Source organism: Ciconia boyciana, chromosome 20 (genome assembly GCF_034638445.1).
Source record: "Ciconia boyciana chromosome 20, ASM3463844v1, whole genome shotgun sequence".
In the NCBI taxonomy this organism is placed as follows: Eukaryota; Metazoa; Chordata; class Aves; order Ciconiiformes; family Ciconiidae; genus Ciconia; species Ciconia boyciana.
This window is the reverse complement of record NC_132953.1, coordinates 4,015,582-4,042,734: the sequence shown is the minus strand read 5'-3', so window position 1 is coordinate 4,042,734 and position 27,153 is coordinate 4,015,582. Positions and strand designations below refer to the sequence as shown.

At 42.3% G+C, this 27,153-nt stretch overlaps 1 protein-coding gene across 8 annotated transcripts in view; it reads left to right on the top strand.

Moving 5' to 3' along the window:
* The window catches only part of GRAMD1B (GRAM domain containing 1B), a 143,463-nt gene that overhangs the window by 35,444 nt on the left and 80,866 nt on the right, over positions 1-27,153 (top strand). For 3 of the 8 annotated variants that reach the window (XR_012045868.1, XR_012045867.1, XM_072884352.1), the window contains exons 1-2: positions 1,999-2,868; positions 16,304-16,381. Coding sequence is in view for 6 of the 8 variants with exons in the window: in XM_072884352.1 (XP_072740453.1) it covers positions 2,507-2,868; positions 16,304-16,381 (440 nt within the window). In the remaining 2 variants the exon portion in view is untranslated. Of the gene's footprint in view, positions 1-1,998; positions 2,869-6,720; positions 6,803-16,303; positions 16,382-27,153 lie in introns of those variants that run through there. The other 5 variants (XM_072884361.1, XM_072884360.1, XM_072884353.1 and 2 more) reach the window with 5 other exon arrangements.

The window sequence follows — 27,153 nt, the reverse complement described above, 5'->3', positions numbered from 1 at the left end:
AGTGATTACCAAATGCTACTATTGCCCAGAGCAATGTGGTATGAGTCTCTTCTTGATTAGATAACATCTGTGGGGATTTTGAAGGTTTGCAATGTCCACTGTGCAATTTATTACTTAAAGAAAGCATGCAGAAGTTGCAAACTTAGACCCTTCTTATTTGCACTTATTTCTGCCATTAAATGAGAATCTTGTGGTTTTGATAAAAGATTCCACAGGAGATCAAGCTCATTAATACAGGGAGCAAAACTTCTTTATGATAGCCTCCAAAGGGCTACTGATCCCTTCCCCCCAAAGTTGCACATCCTCACTCTTGGTTAAAATTTAGGAATGATATTGTGGGGTTTTGATTCCCGGATGCCATGGGAAGGTGATGAAAGTTAATTTTCTGTGTTAAAAGGTAGCCAGTAATGTTATGTACAGGTGGCTTCTGAACGTCTGGTGATATGAATGTACCTCATGTCACGGTGGCTGAAGTACATTCAGGGTCAGGTTTCTCCATACTGCAGAGGAGGAAGAAAAGGTATCAGCTCTTGAGAGGCAGAGAGGATGCACAGCTACTTGTGCAAGTCTTCAAATATGGAATATTGACATTGTCTAATGTGTAGATTTTTGTTTCTTGGACTTGAAAAAATGGTTTTATTTAACTTTTTTATTTAAGTGTGGGTGTCTGTAGAAGGCATTCTGTGTGTGCGCACACCTGATGCATACATACCAAGGTGACAGGAGCTACAGAAAGAGTTGCTCAAGCTATTAACTTACAGGATGAGCAGAACAAAAAGGGCAGTACAACAAAGTAGAATATAGCAATGGAGGATTTAAAAAAAATACATATTATTGAAACATTGTTTCCTTCCCCCTTGTTCTTACTGTTATAAATCTTCCTTATTTGACATGTTTAGTTATCGATGTCCTAGATGGCAGTTTTTGGTGTTTGAAGTTCTTGTGAAGTTTATCTTCAAACAAAACTGAGGCAGCCCATGCAAGAAAAAATATTTTGATTTGGTTGACAAATATTTTCTAATGTGAAACTAGTATTTTTAAAGGTTCAGGCTGTTGAACAATGAAAACTAAAGCTGTATCAGGTTGATTTAGAGTTTTTTTTTTTTCTCCTCCTGGCAGCACACTTGAAATTGACACAGCTGAATTCTAGTCACTCCCTGAAAGTTCCTATGTCGCTTTCTGAAAGTGACCTGAAAATACAGCTTCGTTCAGGAGCATTCAGTGAAACTCAAGGGATCTTGATGGAGATCTGTCACACTTTGTTTTCCCTGGTTTGGTTTCCTACGGGAATTTTGCAAGGCTTGTCCGGAGGCTGCTGTTCCTCCCAGTGCTTGACCCTTGGTAGAGCTTCCTTAGTGTATTAAATGCTTGGGAATATTCTATGTAGTACGTGTCTTTCTCCTGGTGTAAAATCTGTTCTGCATGTCTAATTGTCTTTGTGGTGTCTTTGTTGGTTCCTGGACCTGAGACCATCCATCATCCACTGTCATTTTGGAAGCAGTGTTGCCCTCCAGGAAGTTTTCTATCAGCTTTCACTCATGCAAACCTGAGCTAAAAAACCACCCAGCCTCCCAGTTCTAGGGCCACCTGCTGCTACTGCCTTTTTAGCTATTCCTCAATCCCTCTCCTTCTCTGTGAGCAGTCAATGGGGACAAAAAAACCCCCTAGTTGTGCAAGAAGGCTGAAAGTCCAAGTTTGCACCCTCCCTCCACAGGGTGGGCTGTCTGAGCAGGAAGGTGGGACAAGGGGAAAGCCTGTCCAATTGGCTTCTAGAGCAGGCTGTTATCCCTTCTTACCCTTTTTCATGTGGTTGATTTGTAGCAGCAGCATATTTGGTAATATAAACCCTGTCTCTTGGGATTAAGCGTGCAGTTACGCTTGCAACAGCTGCCTGCGTATGTCTTACCCGCTACAGAAAAAGAACATGCTGCTCCTCCTACTTTCTCCTGATTTTTATCTAGTATTGTTGCTTCCCTCCCTCTCTTTGTTTCTCTTTCTGACCTCCTCACAGCTCCACGCCGCTCCACTCCATACTTGCTTCCTCTCTTGAGAAGACCACAGCTGAGTTTCCTAGCACAGCCCCGGGAGACTTTCTTTCCTGAACCAACATTAGGCAAAGAGGACAGAAGGCAGAAGGGGAGGGGGAAGCTGAAAGTGAGGCAAGCTCTTGCTGGCAACCCTTCAGCAACCCTTGTCTTGTTGCTAAACCTACTGCTTTGAGAGACCCCAGGCACAGGGGAGGGACCTTCTTTTGTAGAGAGGAGAAAGACAAGAAACTTGAAACTGGCTTCCCCGGTGGCATGTCTGTGTCCTGAACATCCTCTCCCCACCCTGCTGTTTGTTAAATGAAAGCACGTGAAGAACATGAGGCTTCCTGCTTGAGAGGGAGGGCAGTACTGGACTGGGTGAGGGAGGAGGAAGACAAGCTGTGGTTTTGTGGTGTGGTTTACACTGAGATCAGAGGTAGTGTGCCTGGGGGTGGGAGCAGAAAGAGAAAGGGTATCTGATGCCAGCTGCCAACATGACAGAAACCCTGCAGCTCCCAGCACTGCAAGTCCCAGAGCAGCAGGTGGTGGAGGGTGGCCGTGCCTGGTCCAGCTCGTCCACCCCGACCCTGCGCAGGAAGCGCTTCAAGATGAGGCGGATGAAGAATGTGCAGGAGCAGAGCCTGGAGGCCAGCAGGTATCAGGATTCTCCTTCCTCCAGCAAGGAATACCTGCAGCTCCCATCCATTGAAATCACTCCCTCCAGTGATGAGGACACTCCATGGTCCAACTGCTCCACACCCAGTGCCTCCCCGCGGCGCAAGCGCTTCCTCCTTCGGAAGTGGCTGCGTGTGAGAGAGAAGAAGGAATACAGTGAGAGCAGGTATGTTTTTGGCTGCTTTCCCTTCCCTGCTTCCAAGAAGAGCCTGTCCCCAAATGGTAGGTAGGGTCTATTGTTCCACTAGAAATCTTGGCGTGCTTCTCTGGGATTTTGTCCTTGCCTGTTGGCTGGAATGGGTAACGTGTAGTTGGTTGGACTTGCTGATGCTAGACCAAATGGCCTAATCTTTATGTGCAAACAGCAGGCATGTTAGAAACAGCAGTGCTAGGATCTGTCCTTGTTCATGGTCCTCTGCCTACCTTCTACAGGTAATACAGAGCTGGTGAAAAGAACTTGCTTCTGAGTGAGGGAGACTGTCCTGAAAGAATGGGTGATAAGTCTTAACTTTATTAAGGTGTCCTGAAGAGACTCTTGAGAGAGAGGAGGTGACCTTTCTGCTGGGATTACCAGGGCAGGGAGTGATGATGTCAAACCTTTGTCAAAGTTTTTTGGTGATGTTCATTCTTGCTGCTGAGACCTCTTCTGAAATCCTTTGTTCAGTTGCTACCATTGGGAGAAGTGAGGACAAGAGAGAGAAACAAAGTAGCCCTGTGGCTAGTAGGTGGGCCTGCAGGTCAGGATGTCTGGGTTCAGTTCTTGGCTGCTTTCCAGACTTAAAGTCACTCAGTCCTTTGGCTCAGAAGGGGACAAATAATTCATAAAGAGCTCCAAGAGCTTGTCAACACAGGAAAATTAATGCCCAGGAAGTTATTGTGTGGCCATACAAAGACAAAGTTATACCTTATGTAACCCTCTGCAGGTGCAGTCGGGGTCTACAACAGGCAGCGTAGTTTACTCTGCAGAGTGGAACAACCTACCTTTCCTGAAGGCCTGAAATACACAAGACACTTTAAAGGTTTCTCTGAGAAATTATTGCAGTATAAATTTTTATACTAGCTTAGTGTGGGCCAGTTTTTCTTTTGCTGCTTTGCAGCTCCCATGCAGCCTGTGTGTAGGTTTGTGCCTGAAATTATGTACTGTACTTCCATAAAAAGAAGCTTGTCTCTGTTTCTGCACCCAGCATACTAGGTTGACTCACTTAAATAGGACAGAGCTTTTTTTTCCACCAATATCCACTCTGATTATGTGGTAACTCTTCTTGCATGAGGTCCCTTTACCAAGGTCAGTCTGTCATTTTATTAAGTTTTGGGGAAGTTTCATCAATAAATGCATGCCATCAAGGATTTGATAATACCTCTTTTTAAAAGTTAACGTGGAAAAACATATCTTGATTGAGAAATATTACTGATTTTTCACTTAGCTGTGGTGATAGAAGTAGTGATTCATTTATAGCATAGAAAACAGGGGAAGGGTAATGCATAGGGTATATGCTAAAGTGTCAGAATTACAAAGTTGAGGTCTGAAGCTTAACAGAGAGGATTGTTTTTTAGCTGGAGGATTTAATTTAGACTTAGTGATGGTGAATGTGTTTGAGACTGGCCAAGACACACTTCTTTTGGTGTGAATATATAAGAAAACTTAGTTCATTTATGTGCACGTGATATCTCCGTGGCTATGCTGACAGCTTTCTGCTTATTCATCATTAAGATATTTCTACCTTAACCCTGGTTATGTTTTTGAAGCAGTGACTGGAAAAAAGCTGAAGTGATTGATGGATTAGGTGGCATTAGCATACCAAAGCCAGCATGGCACCTCCTTTCTTTATATGTAGCAGGCTCCAAATCTATCCCTTTTGCAATGGGAAACATGTTTTCAGATGGAACTTTTCCTTTTCTAGTCCAAAGGAAAAAAAAATACCAAAACAGTTTGCTGTCACTTTGTGCTGAGCCTCTGGGCTTGCAGAATGCAAAGATCATCATTGGGCTTTCAAAACTTAGCAGGCATGGAAACAACACAGAGAAAGCAGAATCTGTGGGGAGTTAGTCCCAGAAAGAGTGATGAACCCTAAAGGATTTTGTGGCGTTAATTTGAAAGAGACTAGCAGCTAGCACCGTGGGGTAAACCTTACCGCACCCGGAGGCTGTTGCGTGTGAAACCCTGTTCTAAAATACAGGGCAGGAAGCTGGCTTTCTGTAAATCAGGCACTGCCTGTCTACCTTCCCCTACTTTAAACTTGGTCATCTAGAGCACTGGCACTTTCTTGCTGCTGTTTTATTATGATGTTGCTGCTTGTAACAGATGCTGGTAATGTCATTTACTGTACTATTCATTTGTTTGCAGGCAACAAGGACTACTGTACTAGAGTAAAGGCTGAAGCATTTCATCCAGTGGTTTTTCCACCAAGACCTGTCTTGGGGTTGAGCTACAGGGATGATGCTTGAACTGTCCAGCTGGTTAATTGTAACACCATCACAACAGGGATTCCCAGTGCAGTCAGTGTGCCACACATCTGCTAGGAGTGTAGGTACACTATTAAATGCTAAGGTTCCCAAATTTCACCTCGTAAAGGGGGCAGCCATCAGCATGCAGTTCCCACCAGAGAAATGAATGCGGGTGGCTTCCAGTCACTCACTCTTTCTAGTTAAATTGTTGTCAAGCACTTTTTTTTTTGAGTCCGGTAACCTTTACCCCCATTATGTGGCCAGATATCTACCTGTTTGTGTGGCAGGGTTTTCCCAGGAAAGCTGGTAGTTGAGAGCAAACTGTGCACCAGCTGACTTATTCCAGTGATGCGTGTGTTGCTTGCATGCCCCTGAGCAAGAGCAATAGCTCTGTGACCATTAGCATACAGTAAGCATCCAAGTGAATAAACAAATGCTTTACGACTGGAAAGGCTGTCTGTAATGCTCCAGGTCTGATGAAGGCTGGCTGCTTTGTTCATCCGGAAACTCCAGCCTACAAAATGTTCTATAGCACTGGTTAGTTTTTAACAGCCTGGATAATTTTAAGGTTTGTTTACCTGCTGGTTCTTTAAAGGCTGTTAGGTGGCTAATAGTGAGAGCAGAAGAGAGACTGTTTATTTCTTTTCATTAAGCAGCAGAGATGACATGTAAGAGCCTCGCCTGCCTATGACAGTTTTGTTCAAGGTGAAAGAGCAGGAAGAAGCCATTTCTCAGGGGTAGGAGTTTCCCTGTGACTTGTCCTTGTACAAAAGCATGGTGATCCAAACTACAAGTTTGGTGCTCTGGCGGCCTATATGGATGATAAACAGGATGATTTTTATAAGGGATGCAGGCAGCTTCTTAGCTATACTCCTCATCCATCATTTGCTACCCAGGTAATGATAGAAGTTATTTATCTGCATACAGCTTTGTAAAGTATGAACCCTGCACACAAGTGTACAAATTTTTTATTAAGGCGTGATGATATTTCTTTCCTCACTGCCTAGGAGATGCAATCTGTTAGCATTTTGCTATGTGTGTAATGAACGTGCATTATTGATGTGGGGATGTGAGAGTGTATCTGCTTTAATTTACTGTTTACTTCTTAAAGCCACCCTTGCTAGCAATCTCTGGAACGGCATGTGGTTCTTGACGTGTAAGGCAAGAACTGCTGAGAGAGGGTAGATCGCTTGGGCCTCAAGGGCTGCTCTCCTTTTGGCCTAAGATCAGTATTGGAATGAGATCCTGTGCTTCCACCTTTTCATTGGCAGCAGCTGAGAGTAAATAGGTGGGCCCTGTGCTATCATTGCCTGACTTAGGCTTCTCGTGTGAATGCTCAACAACAGTACATACGTAATAGTTGAGGTATGGTAAATCTTTCGTTCTTGAACGGTTTCCCGTGAGGCATTCCCGTGAGGTTTCCCGTGAGGCCCCATGTTGGGCAAAGATTGTACTAGTGGTAATCTGAACGTGCTCCCCTACTGTGGGAAGAAGTAAGCCAGAATGCCAAGGATGGTAAAAGGTTTGAATCACTTAGACTTGTTGTTATTGTTTGCTGAATTTGCTCTTGCAGGAGGTCCTGGAAGCTGTTGGGACTGCGGGCATCAGGACACTTCCCAGAGCTCCCTTTCCCTTGAGCCCTCCAAGATCACCTGGTTTGTCTTCTGTTAATGCTTGTCCAAAAGATAAATTTGTTGGTCAGTCGCAGCATCCAGACTACTTAATAATGAAATGCAAAATGTTGGTGCACCAGAGAATGTAAAACTTGTGTATTTTGTTGGATCGGTGGGGAATAGATTGTGCTGTAGCTCTTGATATTTGTGAAGATGAGTGTACTCGGTTTGGTTGTCTGCTAGAAACCCTGATGCTTACTGAAGTCCTAAATGACAGGTTCAGCTAAAGGGAAAGACTCGCCTATGTCCTAAAATGCCTCTAACATGAGGTGTTAAAAATGACGTATATTAGAAGCATTCCATCTCATCTTAGGAAAGGGTATGTGCTGAGGAGATGGAGGTTTCTTGAGCTGCCGGACACACAGCCATAGAGGTTTGACAGACGAAATCTTCATAGCTTATCTGATAGTATGAAACAAATGACACATTAGGAGGAATGTTAGCACTGTTCAGCCGTGTGCTCTGTGGCTGCTACCATTCACATTCTGTGGCAGAAAGAGGTAAAATTTCTACTTTTTCCTTAAGAAAAAAGTTCACTTGTGAAGTTTCTTGGTCACTCTACTGAGATACATCAGTGAACTGCTGATTTGTTGCAACTTGTGCTAAAAATATTATTTACAAATAAATGTTTTAGATATTTTGAATTTTTTTATAAAAAGAAATCTTTAATTTCAAGTAGTTCATAATGCTTTTGCTTTCCTTAACAAAACTGAAATTCACTCAATGTTTCTGGGAATAAATTAATGCTTTGTTCACCTTTTTCTTCCTTCCATGCCTAGGAAAAATATCATGGCGTTTTCTATAGGAAGAAGCTCCCATGAAAGCCTGAGGTAGTGATGTGATTTCCCGCCCCGCCAAGTAACTGCTAAATGTGAAAAATAAAAACCCAAAAAGCTGCAAGAGTAGAGGCTGTAAGGCCTCTCACACTATGGAAATGCAATCCAAGACAACTCCTGTCTTTAGATAATGTTAGTGGCAGTATTTACTAACCTCAGAAAAAGTACTTGATGAAGAGAAAACTGTTAAAGCCCTGTGCTGCTTGAGATGAAAGAGAAGACTGGAAAGGCTTGGTGGACTAAGGTTTTGTTCACTTCATGTCATACAATTCTAAGAGGCTGCAAAATGAATAACTCTAAATTTTGTAGTTCTTGGTTTCTCGGGCTTTCATGAACTTCCATGTTTCAGTTTTAGGTCAGAGGAGAGGAAGTGGGGCTTCTGCTTTGTTAGAAACGCAGCAAGCTGCTGCAGGAATTGGTAGATGTGTGCATACTGGGATTGCCAGTGCATTTTTGCTTTTTTGAGTTTTGATAAAATTCTTGTTAATCTCAGTTGTGTGAGGGAACTGGCAGCTCCATAGGGATTTCATAATGGAAGAGGCAAATGGGTTGCATTTTTCTTTCATGTTGTGCTTGTAGCTGGAGTTGGTTAATTGGGCTTTTAGGGAGGACAAATGTCAGACATGGTGTGTTCTGAAGTGTAGAGAGGTGTGGGCAGAAATGATTATTAGATGTTTTAATACTGTCACAAGTTTTTGGAATACATGTCTCCTTGTTAATCTTTTAAACTATGTTTAAAGCTATGATTTCTGGAGAAAATGGAAGCAGTGTGATCGATGTGTGAATATCCTAGGGATTGAATTTGGGACTTGAATACCTAGTTGGGTATGTAGCTGGTATTTGTGCTCTTTTGCATCTTCAAAGCAAAAACAGGAAAAGCTTGGGTGTTTTGTGGGGGGGTGTGTGTTTTGGTGGTGTGTTTTTTTGGTTTGGTGGTGTGTGTGTGGTGGGTTTTTTTATAGATCTCTGTAGTAAGCAGCCCATCTTCTCTGCTTTTGGTAGCTTTGGAGAGTCCATAAGCACAAACTTCCATTTACGTGGTATCTCTTCTAATCTGAAATGTGAGAGTGCACAAATGATGGCTTAGTAGCAACTTGGCTATTAATGTGATGCTTTTCCTTTTTGAACCTGCAAGTTCGAATGAGACCTAATTTGTGCTTCCAGTGAACTGAATTTTTTTTTAATTGATGCATGCATATCTTCATAAGAGTACTGATGTGCTGTTTGCTGTGACTGCAGGCTTTTTGTCATTTGTTTATGATAATTTGTGCCAAGTGGCTGTGAATCCCACCAGGTCTGTTATTGTTTTTGGCTGAGTCTTACTGCCTTTGTGCAGGACTTTGTGGTTTTCTTTTTAAATATTTGTCTTTTTGTATTTGTGTGGTTTAGGATGACCGGTCACACAAGAGTATCAAAATTGACTAATTTATGAACAGCCTGGAACTTAAATGCTGTTGATCTTATCTAGTCAGCAAATATTTACCATGGGACCATCTGAATTTCATGTCTTACATGGCTCTGTGCCTGTCGATGGTATCTAGCAATTAATCATCGTGTTCATTACCACAGCTGTTTTCCACTGGATTGTGTTTTGAAATTCAAGATGTCTGTTGTTCATTGTTGAATATGATGTTGATGAAAAGGCTTGGCTTGACAGTTGTGAAGGTTGATGTTGATGTGTTCATTTGTGAAATGAATACAGTGAGAGGAGAAAACTTGCCCATCCTGCCCCTTGTAACACTCTCCAGCAAGGAGAGAGGATGACTCTACTACAGATTGAGACTCTGACTCTCCAACTCTGAATGTGACTGCAAAGGACACAATTAGTATGAATTATGATGATGGACTATATGATATACGCAACTGTCCCTTATCTTTTTTGATCATTACTAATGGGTTTAGGCTGTAAACATTGCTTTACATCCCCCCCCATCTAGGAAACTGAGTTATTAAAAAGATATGAAGGTCTGGAGTAGGAAGTGCCCCTTTGGTTCTTGGGAATGCTGGCAGTATGTTAGCTGGCAGCTGGCAGTAGGCTCCAGGTAGTGCACGCTCCAAGTTTAGGTTAAAAAAGGCACTTGAAATTGCACCTTCCAGCTCTGCCTTTCACTTGTTGCACTGATTCACTGCATGAGCTTGGGTACCAATTTTCCTCTTGCCTCTGCATATCCCCATTTCAACTTTAGTGAAAAGTGCACAGAAACGGGGTGCTTGCCACCTGGTTCTTTGAAGGAACTCCTCCAGAGTCAGTCCTTGGATGGCGCAGGGCTCTGTAAACAGAAGGGGTGCTGTGATCCTGAGAAATGTTGTGGTACCTGCCTCCCGTAGGGCTTGGTGTCAGTTCAGCAGTTACAGTTTGCTGAACACGAATCTTCCTTAACTTTTTTAATAAAGCCTGATGTTAGCTTGCTGCCTTCGGTGTTAAGCATATGTTTCCCCTGACAACTTTACACTTGTATGCTGAGAGTAGGAACTTGCAGCACCTGTGGGAAAGCTGTATGGGAAAGCTGTATCACTGAAGGTGCTCTGGCTTTTAATTCACAAACTGAAAGCTTTAGGTCTATCAAAGGACAGCCCTTCTTGATGAGGGAGTCTGTTATCCCTTGGAACTTAGGTCAGTGACTTCCGATTCATGTCCCTTATCCTCTGTTCTCCTTCCCTTCCACCTGACAGTTCCTTGACATTTTTAATGGCACAGTCATTTATGCATCTATGCAACCATAGTAACACAGTGCTCTTGATGACAGGAATTTAATTTGCCAAGGACAAAGAGGTGCTGTTAGGCAGCTGGGACTGGGAGGTCTATTTCTGCTGTATCATGAGAAATATGAGGGGGGGGCTACATTCTGGGGAGGATGAGCAGAGTAGGAGGGTGAAATTGAAAGATAAAATTGTTGTTTTGTCTTTTGACAAGCTCCTAAAGCCCCCTGTGGGAAAACACTCAGAGGAACCTTTTCTTCTGATGCACCTGAGGCTTAAAGTTCCATCTAGTTTTATTATCTTGTGTTTATGTTGCCAAGGAAGGATAGGTAAGAACACTTACCAGAAGAGTTTTCAAATGAAGACTGTTTGCCTATCATGGAATTCACTGTCTAAAATGTTCCATTTTCATTATGAATCTTTTAAACTTAATTAAAAGGGAGCTTTGGCTTAAAATAATGGATTTTGACAATATAAAAATACCATTTAAAAGGTATGATGTATTTAACTTCTTTGCTAGTTTGGAAGTAATGATAACTCGCACCAGATACTGGTAGTGCTGTGCTTTTTCTGGTCGCAGTTCTTCAGACATCCTAACTATTTTGTGATATATTTTAAGGCAGGTAGATTCAAGTCTTTGTGCTTGCAGCTGTGAGGACAAAAAGAACCCTTTAGTTGTTCAAATAGCCAAAAAGCTTTGTAAATTTTAACAGAAACCTGGATGCAAGTTCACGGTTCTATTGATTATAACCTGCATAGCTTTTAGTTCCCAAACTAAAAGCTATTTTTATCTATGTTGATAAAAATATTCACGTATTGTGAGATTTCATAAATAGTAGCTTTTAGTTCCAAAACTGTTGCCACAGTTGCTGAAAGCAATTGAAGAATATATGTATACCTGATGTCAATTGTCTATTATTCTCCTTCTCAAAATGCTTAATACTGAACCCAAAGCCTTATGAATACAGGGGTTAATTAAACAAAATGAATACAAAATATTCATCTGGGTTCAGACCTGAACATTTTGCTAATAGCTGTGCATAACAATAGCCTTCTGAAGGCCACAGATTTTTATGAATAATTCTCCAGACTCATTAACTGATTTTATCTTCCAGGATACAGCCACTTCTTTCCCATTTCTTTGCTTGCCCCATTCATCCATCACTGTTGAAAAAATATTCTCTGAATAAAAATTTGCCAAACACCTGTGGATATAAAAGCATGGTGTAGAAGTCCCAGAAGGCTCCTAGTGTGCAAACATTGACCTGAGTGTCTGAACTTTGTGAAATCTGGACAAATATCTTCTAGAAGACCTGTGTAGTTTTAAAAGCCTATTCATGCATAAAATAAGAGATCTTGGCTCTGCCTTATCATTCAGAGACTGAAGTCTCAGAATAAAATGAGACTTTAAAAAAAGAGGCAGGAGGATAAGAATAGTACAAAATCTAGTTTATAGCTCATAACTTCCCAAGACCAAGTGTGAGAGAAATCTTTAAAATATTTAAGACACAAAAGCAAGTTTTGCACTTTCTTTTAGTACTGGCAGTCAGTTCACGTTGACTTCTGGCAAGATTTGGAAAAGATGATTCTTTTGTGTAACTGTCTTGTGAGTGTTCATCTAAGTATATGTGTGTGTATGTGGGTCATGAAGTCAATAAAAACTATTTAAGACTTGTAACAAATTACAGATGGTAGAAAACAAAGGTGACAGAACAGGTGTTCTTTGGAATGTATTCCTTCTGTAGAACAGTGGTGGTTGGATCTTCTGATGTGGTGGAAATATGAATTGGCAACTGAGCTGATATTGTTAAGAAAATAAGAAATAGAACATTGAATACAAATTCAATTCTGAAGATGTTTGAGGATCTGTTTTCCTTTATACAGCTATGAAGATGCACTGTTGTTGCTCAAACAATGTAGAGCTTCTTCCACTGCAAAATTGACTCTCGGTTATTTTTCTTCAGTATCCAGAAGTCTTGCAAATAATGCAAAATAGATTTTTTTAAATCTACATATTTGAACAAAGGGGGAGGGTGTGTGTGATCAGAACATGTGTTTTTGCAGTCAGTCAAAATGTTTCTTTTGTACTAGGGCTACCTGGTTAAATTGTTTGGGAGGAGTGGTGGAAGTAGACTCTTCAAAGATTTAATCATTAAAAGGCATGGTTAATCTGTATTTAAAACTCTTCATCAGTTTCTAAAGTAGTAAGTGCTGTTATGAGTCTGAATATTTGCATGAGAATTGAGGAAAAACCACAGGGTGTAAGCCTTAAAGTAACGTTTAGTATCTTTGAAATTATAAGAGAGAAAGGGGCACGCTGGGCCTGTGTACCCAAAGATTTAAGCCTTGTCCAAATTCAAGTTTATCATTGCTGAGCTTTGGAATGAGATAAGCTTGTTTTGCTGATTTCCTGAGATTTTTCAACCAGGTTTTGGTCTTATCTGTAGATGCAAAACTGATGTGACTGTCTAAAAGCTTCCCCCATATTACTTTTTAGCACAAATCATACCTTTCTTATCTCCCCTTATATTAGCACCAGTATAACAGCAGTAACTTGTTGTTATACCATCTCAAAGGAACACGGTCATCTTAAAAGCAGGTCAACTTAAAATGGACTGAAAGGCATAATAAAACAATAGGCTCTGCATTTCAACTGCTCTGTACGTTTTAGGGAATTTAACAGCTGCACTGTCTGATATTCAGAACGTTGAGATGATTTTCTTTGTCTGAAGAGCTCACTAACTTTTGCAAAGCTTCCATGCCAAACACTCTTGCAGTGAAACATAGCTCATGTTGAATACTATCAAATAGACAAGTGGGTAAAAACTAATTTCTCTCCTGGTCTGAGTTTGTTTCACTGCTTGTAATACTGTGTTCACTAATGACAAGGGGGTAAGGTGGTGTATTGCAATGTGTTGCAGTATCTGGATTCCATTAAATTTTAAACCTTGATTTGGAGGACTTTCTGAACGAGAAATTTAATGATGGGTGGATGAGCATGGAAAGGTCCAAGGTTCATCTGAAATAGCTGTCCAAAAGGAAACTTTCACATGAGATTACCAGCATTGCAGGTGCTATTGTTGGGCTGTGATATATTGGGAATTCTCTTTTGGTAAGTTTTGTTTTATCTGCTTGATCTGAGTTGAAATGGCAAAGTTTTGTGGGAGGTTTTTTTATGAAGAAACAAGTAGTTATAGAAACAGTCCCTGCCATGCTTTCTCAAATCAAAAGGGTGATAATTCCTTTGAATTAGGAGGGAAAGTGTGGTTCCTTTTGCACTCTTTCCAAACCAGTTCACTCGGCCATAAATAAGCTCAGAAGTCCAGGAAAGATGTTTCTTTGCTTTTTGGGATATATTGTTCTTACCCAGCTGTTGATTTATAGCTTGTAGCCAATATAGAATTCTTATTCTCTGATTATCCTTTCTACAGTGAGACACTTAAGAAAAGAAGAATGACTAAGTATGTGGGTGTGGGAGCAGAAAATTAAATCTGTCCCCTTGCTGAGAGGCTCTTGCAAAAATGTTTACCTGGCTTGACTCCGCTGGTAAAACTATATACTGTGCAATGGGGAAGCAAGCCACGTATTCCCTGTGGGATTGTGGGTATGTGCCCACACAAGATGCATGCCTATGACTTCTGTGCAATGCATGTACTTTAAATCTGTAGCTGAAAGTCATAAATATTGCACAAGTCTTGTGGTTTTGTACATCCAACCTCAAAGGCTAACTTCTATATTACTTGTTTGAGGATTTTATAAATACTGATCACGAATTACTTTCTTCTGGAAGCTTCAGCCTGCTTTCCTTTTTATCTGAACAGTAAGGAACAATTTTCTGCCTCATGTTCTGAAGAGGCAGCAAAAATAGTGGACAGTGCCAGGTGTGTGTGGTGTCTCTCAAATGCTAAGTGGGTCCCCAGGACACCTATTGTTTTTCAGGAAGGTCATCTTCAGTAAGACCTTGAAGACCTCAGAGAGGAAGCTGGTCAAAATTGAGGTGATAGATGAAAATATTAGATGAAAGCAAGACTCACTGGGTTTTTTCTTTTCAGAGGAAACTGCAAACCTATCTGGCAAAAACTCTGATCTCATAGAGGGAAGAGAAAGTCCCTCCCTTTCTCCCCTGCTTTTTTTTTTTTAGAATAAAAAAGCAAAAGGGTCATGTTAAAGGATTGTGATGTGCTCACCTTAAAACTTGTGAACAGTCTTCCAAGGAAACAAACTAACTGCAAGTAAGTATACTTCGTGAGGAGGAGGACAGGAATTTTAGGGGTTCGGATCCTTAAAAAGTAAAGATGGGGACTTGTTAGAGCCATTTATTTATACAGACTTGCTGAAGAAATGGTGTTTAGTACTGGAGCATGTAGTTGTCATCTGTCACTGAGGTACTTGCTGGTTCTGGTTCCTCCCTTGCCTGCTTGGCTGTATTTTGTCATTCCTTGGAAGTATCAAGACAAGATTATAGATAAACTTCTAAACTTTTTTTGAATGGGACTTAATTTATTCAAGTCAATACACTTGTTACTGTTTTGAGGTATCCTTTCTGTAGTTGAGTTGTAAAGCATAAGTAGGTGTAGCTATAATTTCTTTCTGCAAGCACAGAGTACGTTTAGAGAAGAAAAATTCTGTTTTTCCTTTCTGAGAAATTAATTTAAAGGGGGAGAGAGAGAGTATTGCTGGAATGGCAAGAGAAGGTAGAGAACGCTTCTTGCACAGCAGAAGCAAGTGTTTTCTTCCAAGAGACAGGATCCTCCTAATAGTGGTTAAAAAGGTCAAGGCTAGGTAAAAAAACCCACCACCACCAACAAACTACCCCCCTCAAACAAAACCAGAAAACAAACAAAAACAACAACAAAACAACAAACCCCACAACCAAACAAGTAGACTTCATGGAAAAATCCTATTGCAGTGTTTCGGGACTATGTTTTCCCCTCAAAATAGGTGTTACTGCCTGAGAATTATTGCTTTTTACAATGAGAAGATGCAGTTTGGTCCTTTTTGATACTGTATTTGTATTTCTGTGCCTTTGGGCAATGTGATGTGCAATAGAAGCTGTGATTGCAAGCACGTGTATGTATACCTGAACTAGTTGTATTTGAACAGTTTAGGTCCTACCCACAGTGAAGCCACAGCATTTTTAGTACAGCCTGTGTGCTCAGGCAAGTGTACCCAGTGTCCCTGGTGGGACTGTGCAGTTTGTGCTAAAGCTGCGTTGCCATGACAGCGCAGCCAGTGGTACCCAGGCAAAGCAGATTAAAACTAGCCCAGGCACATCCGCTCTTTACGCTGCAGACTGTTACCTGAAGGCAGAATCAGATCTATCTCCTGCTCAGAAGGAAAGCTCTTGCAAAGAGATGAAGCTATAGAAATGAGAAGCACGAACCCTGATGAGTTCTTGGAGCCAGGTGAAGGCTGCTAGAAGGAAATAAGGCTAACTCCATATGATAGGTGTGCAGGGGGGGGAAAAAAAATCACCCCCAAAACACCCATTTAAAGAGGGAGAGTGACATCTTGTGGGCTCAGCATGTAACTTTCCACCAGAAATGTAGCGTTGGCCACTTCATTCTTAGTAAGAGTTCATTTTAACTGCTGTTTTGTCCCGCTGCCCAGAAGTGGGGAGTATACGAACATGCAGCAGTTCAGTGTTTGAAAGTTAAGCTGTTTGAAACCGATCTGGGATGGCACAGTGAAACACTGTGTATAGGCAATGTGCAAGGTCGTGTCTGTATTTTTGGAAAGCTTTTAGGAAAGTGTCACTAAGTGAGGTTAAGAGGCTTCAATCATGCCCTGTTGTAAATCACATATGAACTTACTGTCTTCTGTTTTCTTTTTGCACCCCCAAATATGAAGTATGAACCTTGTGTTTTTCTGGCTTTAAACTGGAGTGTTTCATAGGGGCTTACACAAATCTGTCTAATTGCTTTTGTTTTCCTGTCTCATGTTGCAGCAGTCAGCAGAGCAGCCAGCAAAGCAGCCATGATGATGACTCGTCCCGATTCTTGAGCCCTCATATGCGTGACGACAGGTAGCTCTGTTCGCGGCTGAATTGTGGGAATGCCTGGAACCACTCGGTGAAATTACATGAAATAAATTACATTTATTTACCCTGTATTGCTCAGAGTTTTTAACAAGAAGTGTGATTTACATTGGTCTTATCAATGTCTAAAGATGCATTTTTTCATTTACTTCAAAGTAGAACTTGTGGGACAAATGCATCCAACTCCTGAAGTAGCCTGCATCTTCTGTTGAGACTTATTCCCCAAAACTGTAGCTGGTGTAGATAGCTTCATCAAGCTCTCTGTGTATTGATTGTTAGCAGTTCTGATCCTTAAAAATACACAAGTGAAACTTTGTATGTGGTTCTTGTCCTCAGTAAAGACAATATTGAGTGTAGCTATTTCACTTCTGATGTGTTGTGACAGTCCTGAGGTATATAGAGCTCATGTGTAGCAGCTGGGTGAGAACTGCTATGAAGTTCCAGAAGAAACTGAAGGTTCTTGTAGTTTGGGTTGATTAACGACTGTTTCAAATTGCAGCATTGGCATGAAAGCTGTTGAAAAATGCATGCTTATTTTTGTGCATGATTTATTGCTGTTGCTTTACTCAGAGCCATATGATTAAGAGTTTTGCTGTATCTTGTAGTTCATCTTCTGAGCCTGAATCTTCCTCATTTTCTTCTCTTGTGCATGAACTATGAGCCCTGAGCTGCTACCACTTTTCTACCCCGGGCCAGCTCCTGCAGGCCTGTTTCCCTACTAATGTCCTTGGGTCTGGCGGTACATGTGGACTTCGGTTTCTGAAATTCCCGTTATTTTGTTACTGCATTGCATAGTGGAGTTATGTTGCATTTTGCTTACCTGATCTTGTGACTGTGAGTTATAGTGAGCCCGCAGGAGGGCACATGCCACAGTTTGGGAACTGCTTCCTTTGTGCTGCCGCATAGTGGATTACAAGAAGCATCTGAATGTGGCATCTTCCACTCTGCATGCTTGTGTCCAGGCGTGGTCCCTCAGAAGAGCATTGTTTCAGGTCTGTTAATCAAGTATTCCACATAAGCTGTCTCTGAGGTCAGAGATCTTTCTTACTAACTGTGTAGTAAGGCGAATGCTTACTGAACTCAGATTCCCCACTATAATGCCAAAGGCCAATAGATTGAGTAAGAACTGAGTAGCAGCTGAGTAGGCATCTGAGGAATTGACTCACTTGAGAGAACATCGTGACCCTGAAGAGTGAATTAATATCCCAACGGAGTTTGGGTCAGAATTACCGCTTGGTAGTTGTAGCTAGCCTTTTCCTCCATATGTTTCACTCCAATTATCAGTCTCTTTGGTGCTGCGGAGCCTGGCATAATTCACTAGTGGGGAGCGTCGTTTGCAACCAGGAAATAAAGAATCTGATGGCAAAGCAGGTGGGTACTTGGGTCATACCTGGGCTTCCTCTGTGTAATACATGCTGTTACACTATTTCATTTGGGATTTCCTAGGTTGAACAGGGTTAGGCTTTATTAATACTCAGGGGATTTCTGGGCATAGCAAGAAAGGGAATCATTTGGAAGTGCTGCCTGTTTCGGATGTAGACTAAACTGGAGACTTTAGACTGGTGCTCAGAATATCTTCCTGACTGGAAGGGGCCTGTTATGTGCAGCACAGTCAGATCTCAGACCTCTTTATACAGAGCCAGGGTGATGTTGAGCCTGGACCTCTCTTATGGGGGACCTGCAACATTCCTGTTGCCTAGATTTAATTACAAGTAACTTATGTTTTCATGGAGGATACTGATCCTAAAATGATCTGTATGAGGGCTAGTAAATTGCCTTTGCCACTTGGTTTGTTTTCTGCCTTTGCCAATGTAATTGTATCAGGCTCCACTGGATACCAGTGGCTCGTGCTCATGAAACTTAAACAAAAAATAGCTCCAAGACACTTTGACTTTCGTGTAAGGTGTGAAGCTGGATGTGAATTAGTGAGAAGGTGAACAAAACCTTTGAGAGCTTGCTACTTACTATTCCTATTAGCAAAGTTCAAGGTTGTTTCTGAGGCACCTTGAATCTGCTAGACTCTTGAAAATTGAATGAGGAGTGTCTGTCTTGCTGCTCTTGTATTTTTGACCACTAGCAAAAGGTCCTCCACCCACGGGTTTGGAGCTCTCTGCTTCTGTTACAAAGACCTACAGGCAGTTCTGTTCACTTGATCAATTGGTTATTGTATTGCAGCTCTTAAACAACCAACCAAACACCCACACCCCCCCACACCCCCCCCCAAACAAACAAACAAACAAATCGCAACCACCCAGGGTTTCAGCAGTCCTGTAAGTTGTGACAAAAGCTGAGCAGAGTAGGGCAGAAGAGGGGACAGCAAGAACCCATGTGGTTCTTACTGAAAGGTCCACCTTCTCTTGGCATGCTGCCTCTGATATCACAGACAAAAGGAGCCTGTGCTGCATTTGAAGGATTAGAGCAGAAAGCAAGCGAGGATCTGTACCAACCTCAGTACATCTGGGAAAGTGCTGAAAGATGCTACCCCAGCCAAAAGTAAAGGGATGCTGAGTTGCTAAGTTGACTCTGGGATAAAAAAAAATGGAGAGGAATACATAGCTGAGGATAGCTGAAATCTGGACTAGGCATAGCCAGTATCTTAACTCCCTGCTTGCTTTTACTGTAAAAGATGGTACCGGGGGTACTGCTAGGGGAGTTAACTTTCTCAGTGATGGATTTCCAAGGACCGTGCCCCAGCCCTCAGATCTTTTCAGAGAAGACTGAGAATTTTGTCCTGCTGGCAGATGCATTGGGTGCTCTCTAGCAATTCTGTTTGAAGTGTGAGCGCTGCTGTTGGCTCGTGCATTGTGAGGTACTGCCATGGTCCAGAACCCATACCCTGAAAAGGTGTCCTGCAGCACAGCAGTGAAGCGGGTCTGCCATCTGTGTGTATCTTCTCTGAGGAAAAAGCTTTCCTTCCGCAAAGTCATGTAAGTTGTCATGTGTCTATCATGCATGGTTTATGCTGAGAAGGGAGCCTATACAGATCTTATTTTGTCTTGGGGTAACTGTGCTTTGTGGGTGTTTTTAGAGCCACAGAAGGGAGAAGTTAGTGGGACAGGCTAGAAAGAGTCAGGTTTTATATGAACTTAAGGCTCAGTTCCTTGCCCTCTGATTCCCTGGGTGAGTTTGGGCAAGTCGTTTCATGTTGCTGTTTATGACATAAGGAGAATTCATTTTTTTACCTTTTTTTTTTTTTACAGGAAAATAGAGGTGGTGAATTAAGTCTGAGTTGCTCAGATGCGGAAACACCACAACTGTATAAGTACAAAGATAGGCAGAGCTGAGTTAATGAGTCTCCAAATAATTGTGCTTGCAATAGTATCTTGACTGAAAGTAATTCAAAGGGTGGGTAAAGTTGGGATGGAGACAGCTGGAGACTTGGGTGAGATGTGTGCACACAACAGGCTGCATAGTCACTGTAACGAGACAAGGTTATGTATGAAATACCTTGAGCTTTCATCTAGATTAAGTCCAAGGTCGTGAGCCTGTTTCAGCTTTACCCAAGGACTTGTTCTTTGTCATGACACTGAGGCACCCATCAGGTTTAGGATGCAGAGTATGTTTTAATTAAGAGCAAAAGTTAAGCTACTGAACCAGAGGAAAAATCAGTCCTTAGACTTGTACTCAGTCTAAGGAGGAGACAAACTGTTGAAGAGAGGAGAGTGTGGAAAGTACAAGGATGGAAAGCAATAGGCTATGGGGAAATGGAGAGGAGAAGTGAGTGGCAGTTTACAAGAGATCATATAAAAATGGTTTACATTAAAAATTAAATGTAAATCAAAATGGTTTACATTAGAGAGCATATCAAAATGGAGGAAACGGGGAAGAACAGTTAGTTTTAAGATATCTCAGAATTTGATTGATATGTTCTACCTCTTGGCTGCAGCTTAATTAGCCCCTTAGTCTGTGCAGTACCTTATTCTGCTAGTTCCAAGGCTGTAGGGCTTGTTTTTCCTTTGCGTAAGCTAATAAGGGTTTCTAAAATAATGGATCAAAATTCACAAAAGAGAGCTTGCAAGGAAATTGGGGAACAGCTTAAGACAGAGACAAGTTTAAGAAATTCTGCCCACTGCTTGGATTCCCAGGAAGTTGTGTCAAGATCAGAAAAGAGGTCAAACTTTGAAAATGTACCAAAATGATATCCTTGGGGTGTGTGTAAGAGGTCAGGATAAATTCTGTATTTTATTTATGTACCCAGGGCTTGCTTATGCTGCATCTTCCTAGCCCGTGTCCCTTTCCCCTTCGTACAAAGAGTTGGCGCTAACGTACTGTGCCCCTGTTTGCCTGCAAGTGGAGGCACAGCAAAGATTGCTAACTCTGCAGCTTCGGGGAGAGTGGAAGGTTTTTGCTGGTGCTTGGGGCAGCTGAAGATAGGTGAGAACTGAGAGCAAAACATGGCCATGCATGCTGGGTTTGTTCCTGAAAGGGGAGCAAAGGGGCTAACAGAGCCCAGGGACCCTTGTTTGTGTGTCTGGATGTGATGATTCTGTAAGGAACAGAGTGCCATAGCTCTCTGTCACCTGAGCTCTGCTAACCCATGCAGCATGGTGCAGGCCTCCTGCGTTATTAAGGACAAAAGCTCACTGTAGTAAAAGGGAATGGATGCTGGTGATGACTAAGTAGAAGCCAGCTGCCGCTTTGTAGTATGAGTGTAATATTTGGGGACGCTATCTCACTGCTCTTTCCAACAGTGCTAGCTGTAAGGGATGCCTGAATTTAGAGTCCTTGGTAGGACTAGTTAAATCCTTGAGTAGCTTTTATCTGTCACGGATGGATGTCTGATGCATTATCTTTAGGGAGGTTTTCAAAAGTGGTGCTAAAGACCTTGTTGTGGAGAAGACTTGGATGCTAATGAGCTCTCAGAGGGTCCTAGACCAGAACCTTAATGCTCTTGGAGTAACTTTAGGGTGAGTTTGGATTTGGATCTAGCTCTAAACTCCAAGTCAGTTGGACTTAATATTAAATAGAAAGTTTAACCAGAATGGCACAAGTCTCCTTTGTCACATAGGAAAGATAGTTAATATTTAGATTCAGAGCTAGTATCCTTTTTCCCCCCCCTCTCACCTTCTGGTTGCTGCTGGTTCCTGAGCCCCAGCATTGATTCTCTGCTGTATAAGACAAGAGAGCAGCTTAAGATCGGCTCTCTTCCACTTGGATTGCCAGATTGGCTACTGTCAGGAGAGTTACCGTGAATGGAAGTAGCACCTGCTCTCTGTTCCTCGTATGCCAACATTGTTTTTTCTTTTGAAGATAGGCATACTCTGCAATTAACAGCCCATGTTCTGCTGTCAGTGGAGGTAAGGCTGTTCTTTTTGTAGAAAGTCGGTATTGGATTTGATTCATCAAAATTGTGCTCCGCTTGCAATTTCTTCCATTCTTGTTCTCCTTTAATCTTAAGGAGACTGAATTGAGAGTGCTTTGATTTGAAGCAAGGGGGACAGTTCCTATTGTTCCCTCCTCCATGACCATGAGGGGTATGGAAGGACAGATACCTTTCCTCTGTTTGTCTTAATGGAGCCAGAGACAAGGAGGAGACCTTGCAGGATTAATTGGCTTCCTTGTGCCTTTTCCTGTACTCAGTTGCTGCTGCTCAGTGCATGGGAACCTGGAGCTTTGAAGAGTTCAGAGCAACCTTGAGAGCAGGGTAATTCTTATGCTATCTATAGTACTGTAGTCAAATATCATGCCTCTGGGCATTACCTGATTGCCACTCATGAGACCCTTTCATTGGTATCATGAATAGTTTTTGTGCAGATAGTAAGTAAAATAGATTGTGTGAATCCCCACCATCACTAAAAATAAATAATTCTTAACATTTGGTCCTCTGTTCCAAGCTGTTGTGGCAAAATTATACCTGCCTATTTCCCTTCAAAAAAAGTTAGGTCTGAGACAGAGCTTGTAGTGAGAGAACCTCCATATAGATCGGTAATGTAACTTCCCAAGAAAAGGCAGTCTTAAACTAGATGTAACAGCAGGACAACTCAGGATTTGGATCTTGCTTCTCCATTTCCTGATCAGTTCTGTCTACTGGACTAGTGTTAGTTAAGTTTAGAGAAATGCCAATGTGCCTTGCATATCACTGAATGCAGAGGAGGTCTGACAGACCTCACATGGCTGCGTCACTAGCTCGTGATGCTCGGGAACATGAGGAGGAGGTGAAGAGGCGTTTTAATGTCCCTCTTTTTCCTTATCTGAGACACTGGGCAGACTCCTTACCCTTCCTTCCTGTTCCCAAGAGCAGAAGTTTCAGTTGTGTAACTGCACTTCACTTGCAGACCTTAAGTAACGGTCACCCTATCAGCTCTGTATTCTCTGGGAGCACTGTGATTCTCAAAATATTATGGCAGCTGTCTTGAAGCATGTGGAGAAGTGGCAGAGAAGGGGGTGGGAGGCTGGGATGCATTATAATTAACCATCCCCTTTCATAGGTCTCCAGTTCTGTATGTAAGCTTCCTTGGCCCTTGTCAGCAGGCTTTTTTGTGCAGTATGCTGTCAGCTGCGGAGCAGTTTGCATGGTTTCACCTTGCAACAAAGTGTTCACTGTGCCTTGGAGCCTTCCCTGTGGTGCTAACAGCGGGTCTGAGGGAGTGAGGCTACCAACTGGATGCTGCAGAGCATGCTAGTACCTGTAGCTTGGTGTGAGCTAATCAAAGATATTTCCCTGTGCTCTTTGGGCGGGGTTTCCAGGTGTAACTGGCCTGCTTAGAAGTACCTAGGTATTGCTAACTCACCTCTACCAATGAGCGCTGCAGTCAAGCAGTGGCTGTGGTGCAGAATGTATTGCGCTTCTGGCCTTGTTTTCCTGCTTGCATTTTCTACCCAGGACTTTTTTCAAGTAGTCATTGCTGTGAGATGCCAACTGGCTGTTGAGACCGAGGCTGGTTGTTCAGAAGACTAATTTAGATTTGTTCTGCTTGCACCTCCTTCCATTTTGTACCAAATGTGGAGAAGGAGGGCATTCTAAGAGCGAAAGTGTTGGCATTAAGCCTGTGTTAGGGCCTCTTGAGATTGTCTGAGAACAGTCCAATTGTTGACCAAATAAAGGGCAAGATCAATAAAGACAGACAAGGCCATTGTGGGCTTCTGTTGCAGCACTAAAACTTCGATCCTGCTATAAAATTAGCCATCAGAGAACTCGGAGAACTTAACTGGTTTCAGCTTCTTGCAGCCAGAACTAGGGGGTTTCAAAGATGCAGAGAAGTGAGTGTTTCTGGGGAGCCTGATGCTTAATTCTGTTAGCATGTGGCCAGGTTTATGCAGTGGTGCAGGGAGTGACTGCTATATAGAACCTGTATTGGAGACTTTTACTTTAAATCTCTAGGCCAGAGTTTCCCAAGGTGTAGAACACATTCCTTTTGATGGGGATGCCTTTTTAAACTGGGGTGTGGCCTGGGACACATCTAGGGGCTATAACTGTCCTTCCAATTTTACTGCATGTGCGCAAACTTGAAAGGTCTGGGAAGTTTAACTGTACCAGTGATCTCTCTTCTTGATAACACTTGTTGAAATGAACTGATGCTAGAAATCAGTGCAGGGTTTCCTCAAAAAGAGCACCGTGTAGGCAATACCTCTTTGTCTCCCTGTCAGAGAAACCCACCTTTCTTCATACTGGGAACATTTTAACTGAGATGTCATCAGAAACAAAGATGTACCTATGAGTCATGTTGTGAATGGGCCTGGTGTTCCCGCGGCAAATAAAAGCTTTCAAAGTATGTTGTTCCTTGCTTCCATCTTACGTGGTGCGACTGATTAATACAGTGCAGTAAAATAAAGGTGGTGCTAAAATAAAATGTGATGGGATGGTGTACAGCTCTTCAGGTCCCCTTTTTCTAATCTCTCTTTCTTGTGGAGGGAAGGGGATGTTTGGGGAAACAGCTAGGCGAACACCAAAAAAAGTACATCTCAAAATATCATCCTGGAGTTCTGTGTTACTTTTTTAGTTTTTAACCAGGTCTCTTTCTCTTCTCCCCCCACAGATAGAATAGCTGCAAATGTAGTTTGTCACACATTACTGAAATATTTTGTTAATATTATTTGCATACAGCAATGCCTAGGATCCCTGGTCATAGTCTAGGACCTGGTGTGCGATTTGAGTGGAAGCAAAAGGTGCTCTTAGCTGCACAGAACTCAAACTATAAATCTAAGCCAAGTCAGTTGATGGAGAAGACAAATAGCATGGGAGAATGTGAATAACAGAATTTGTCCTTTATTTTCTCTGTGGCCTTTGGAGCCAGAAAGCCTGAGTTTGAAAGGGGTGTTTCCCTCTTCAGAATACTGCCTGGGAGGTGGAAATGAGGCCTGTGTATCCACTTAATAATCAACAATAAAAGAATAAAATATGATGCCCGACAGACATCCCAGCTGAAGAGGGGACCAAACAGTGTCTTGGCTTGTGCTACTGTTGACTATTCAAGCTAGCAGATTGAGCTGCTGATCGTGGTGTCTGTAAGGAGTACATAGCATCTCTTTTGGGTTTGTAATTCTAAGCAGTGGAGTGAGAAGGGTGTCTCAAGGTCGTAGCTACTTGAGTTGCTACAGCTTTAATCTGACTTGTTTCTTGGTAAGAGCTCAAAGTTTCCAAGCTTTACCTAACAGTCCTGGAGATGAGATGGAGCAAAATCTCCTCATGTATAGTGACTTGTTTGACATGCAGTGGGCATAGAAAAGAAGATAAATGCGCAAGTGACTAGGTGGGGCAAAGAATTGCAGGGAAAAGGAAAGTAAAACCAACTTGTAGAGCCAATAAATTGACAGACAGGACTGGCATATGTTGAAGGGCAGAAACTGAAGACTTTGGTTTTTTTACAGCATTTTTTAGTTCTCCCACCTCAATCTTTTGAGAATCTGGGACCATAGTATATGTCTAAATCAGAGCTAGCATTGCTATTCACAGCCCTGGTTTTCTAGCCGATTGCTTACGGTAGCTGAATGCACAGAGGGAGGCTGATTATTCTGCCTAAGCTTCAGACTGCAGCTGGAGGATAAAGTGCTGTTGACCCATGCTGCTGCTGCCTCAGCTTCCCCTGGCACTCTGGCAGGTTATATGAGTGGTGGAAGGGGATCTGGGAATAGCTTTTTTCAGCTTGAATGCGTGTGCTTCTGCCCTTACAGAGACCTTTACAGGCTCTTGTTTACAGTGCAGTCATCAGCTGTTTCTGAAATGCAGCTGCTCAGTGCAGGGTATTTCTCCTTCCTTTTCTGGAAGGACAGAAAAATTCCCCCAAAATATAAGGGCACTCATCTGAACTGGGAATTCAAGTTATTTTGGATTTGCTTGGTGAAACATCCCCTAGTCTTACAAGATAGGTGCTATCTGTTGTACAGATTGCTCTCAATACGAGTCCCTGAACAAATCAGCTCTTTTCCTTACTTTAGTCAGCACATAAACACTTTATCGTGGCCTCTTCCGTGCTTTTAGTGCGATGTATCTTTGGTGTATGCAAGTATTTGCAATGCTTACCTTGGAAAATATGTGCATCTTCACGCTGTATAGTTGGCTGTCTAAATGGGGAAATACCAAGCATTTAAAATGAGTTGTAATACAAAATAAAGAAGCAGAAACAACGTGGGGTGGGGAGGAGGGGAATTATGTGGTGATGGTAAGTACATACTTAATTCTTGCTGCATTCTATGACCATACAAAATACAATGCTGTTTGGAAATGCAGTGCACAAAGAATAGCTACTTAATTTAAGAGGTAGTTAAATGATACATACCTTACAAAGAGATCCCTGTAGATTTGTATTTTACCTTCCTCTTTTTACATACCTCCTCTCCACCCTGAGATTCTAATTCCGTTTCGCAGAGCATTGGACACAGTAAGAGGCGCTCGTCTGTGTGTTCCTGGGAAGAAGTGTTAATTGGTGCTGGTTTGTTGGTGGGAGAAGGGGGGGCACCTTAATCATCAAGCAGAAAGTGTACAGGTTCCCCTGTGGTGACCTGATAGCTCAGACTGAGCTGCTCAGGCTGCTCCATTTACCAGTGGATCAGAGAGTCCTGGCAGAAAACAGAGCAGAAAAAGTTCCTTGTAATGGGTCAGTTGGGCTTGGAACATCCTTTTATGGACTCTACCTCTGCAAGCCATACTCTGGCTTCTTTCCGAGCTAAACACCCATGCTTTTTGCCAAGAAGAAAACTGGTAGTGATGTTGATGCTCAAATCAGTTTTTCTCCCCCTGTTTCAGGAGACTTGGGAAAAGCTGTTAGCCTCCACCTGGTAATGCACGGTCTAGTTCAAGAGAAATGGTAGTTGGCTAATTCTGGCCTTGAGAATTTCATTCTGGTAATTACTAACCTCAAATTCTTCCTGTTTCACTAGAGAATCCTTAATTCTCTCAGGTTTTTGCATCTTATCCCACAGCAGCAGCATATCTGGCAGAGACTTAAAGGCAGCTGTGCCTTTAAAATTGAATTGCCTGTGATGGAAGAAATCTGAGAGCAGAGAAAGACCAGTGCCTCTTGCGCAGATCAAGCTCTTTGGAGATCTCTCCATAGCTCTGCCTTCTCATCAGCCTAGTCACTGTTCCTTCCCTCTGGGGCCAAACCGTGGTGACTACAGTAATATCAATAAAAGCCATCCTAGAACTCTCTCAATGGTGGCATTACATCTTTCTACAGTGGATTCTGAGGTCACTGCTCTGCTGCTTTTTCCCCAAAACTACTGTGCGTGTGTAAACAAGCTGGGATTCTATCCTCTTTCAATTCAACAGTGTTTTGCTCCCTTGCTGCTGAAGTGACACTTCCTCAAATTGCTGGGGAGCA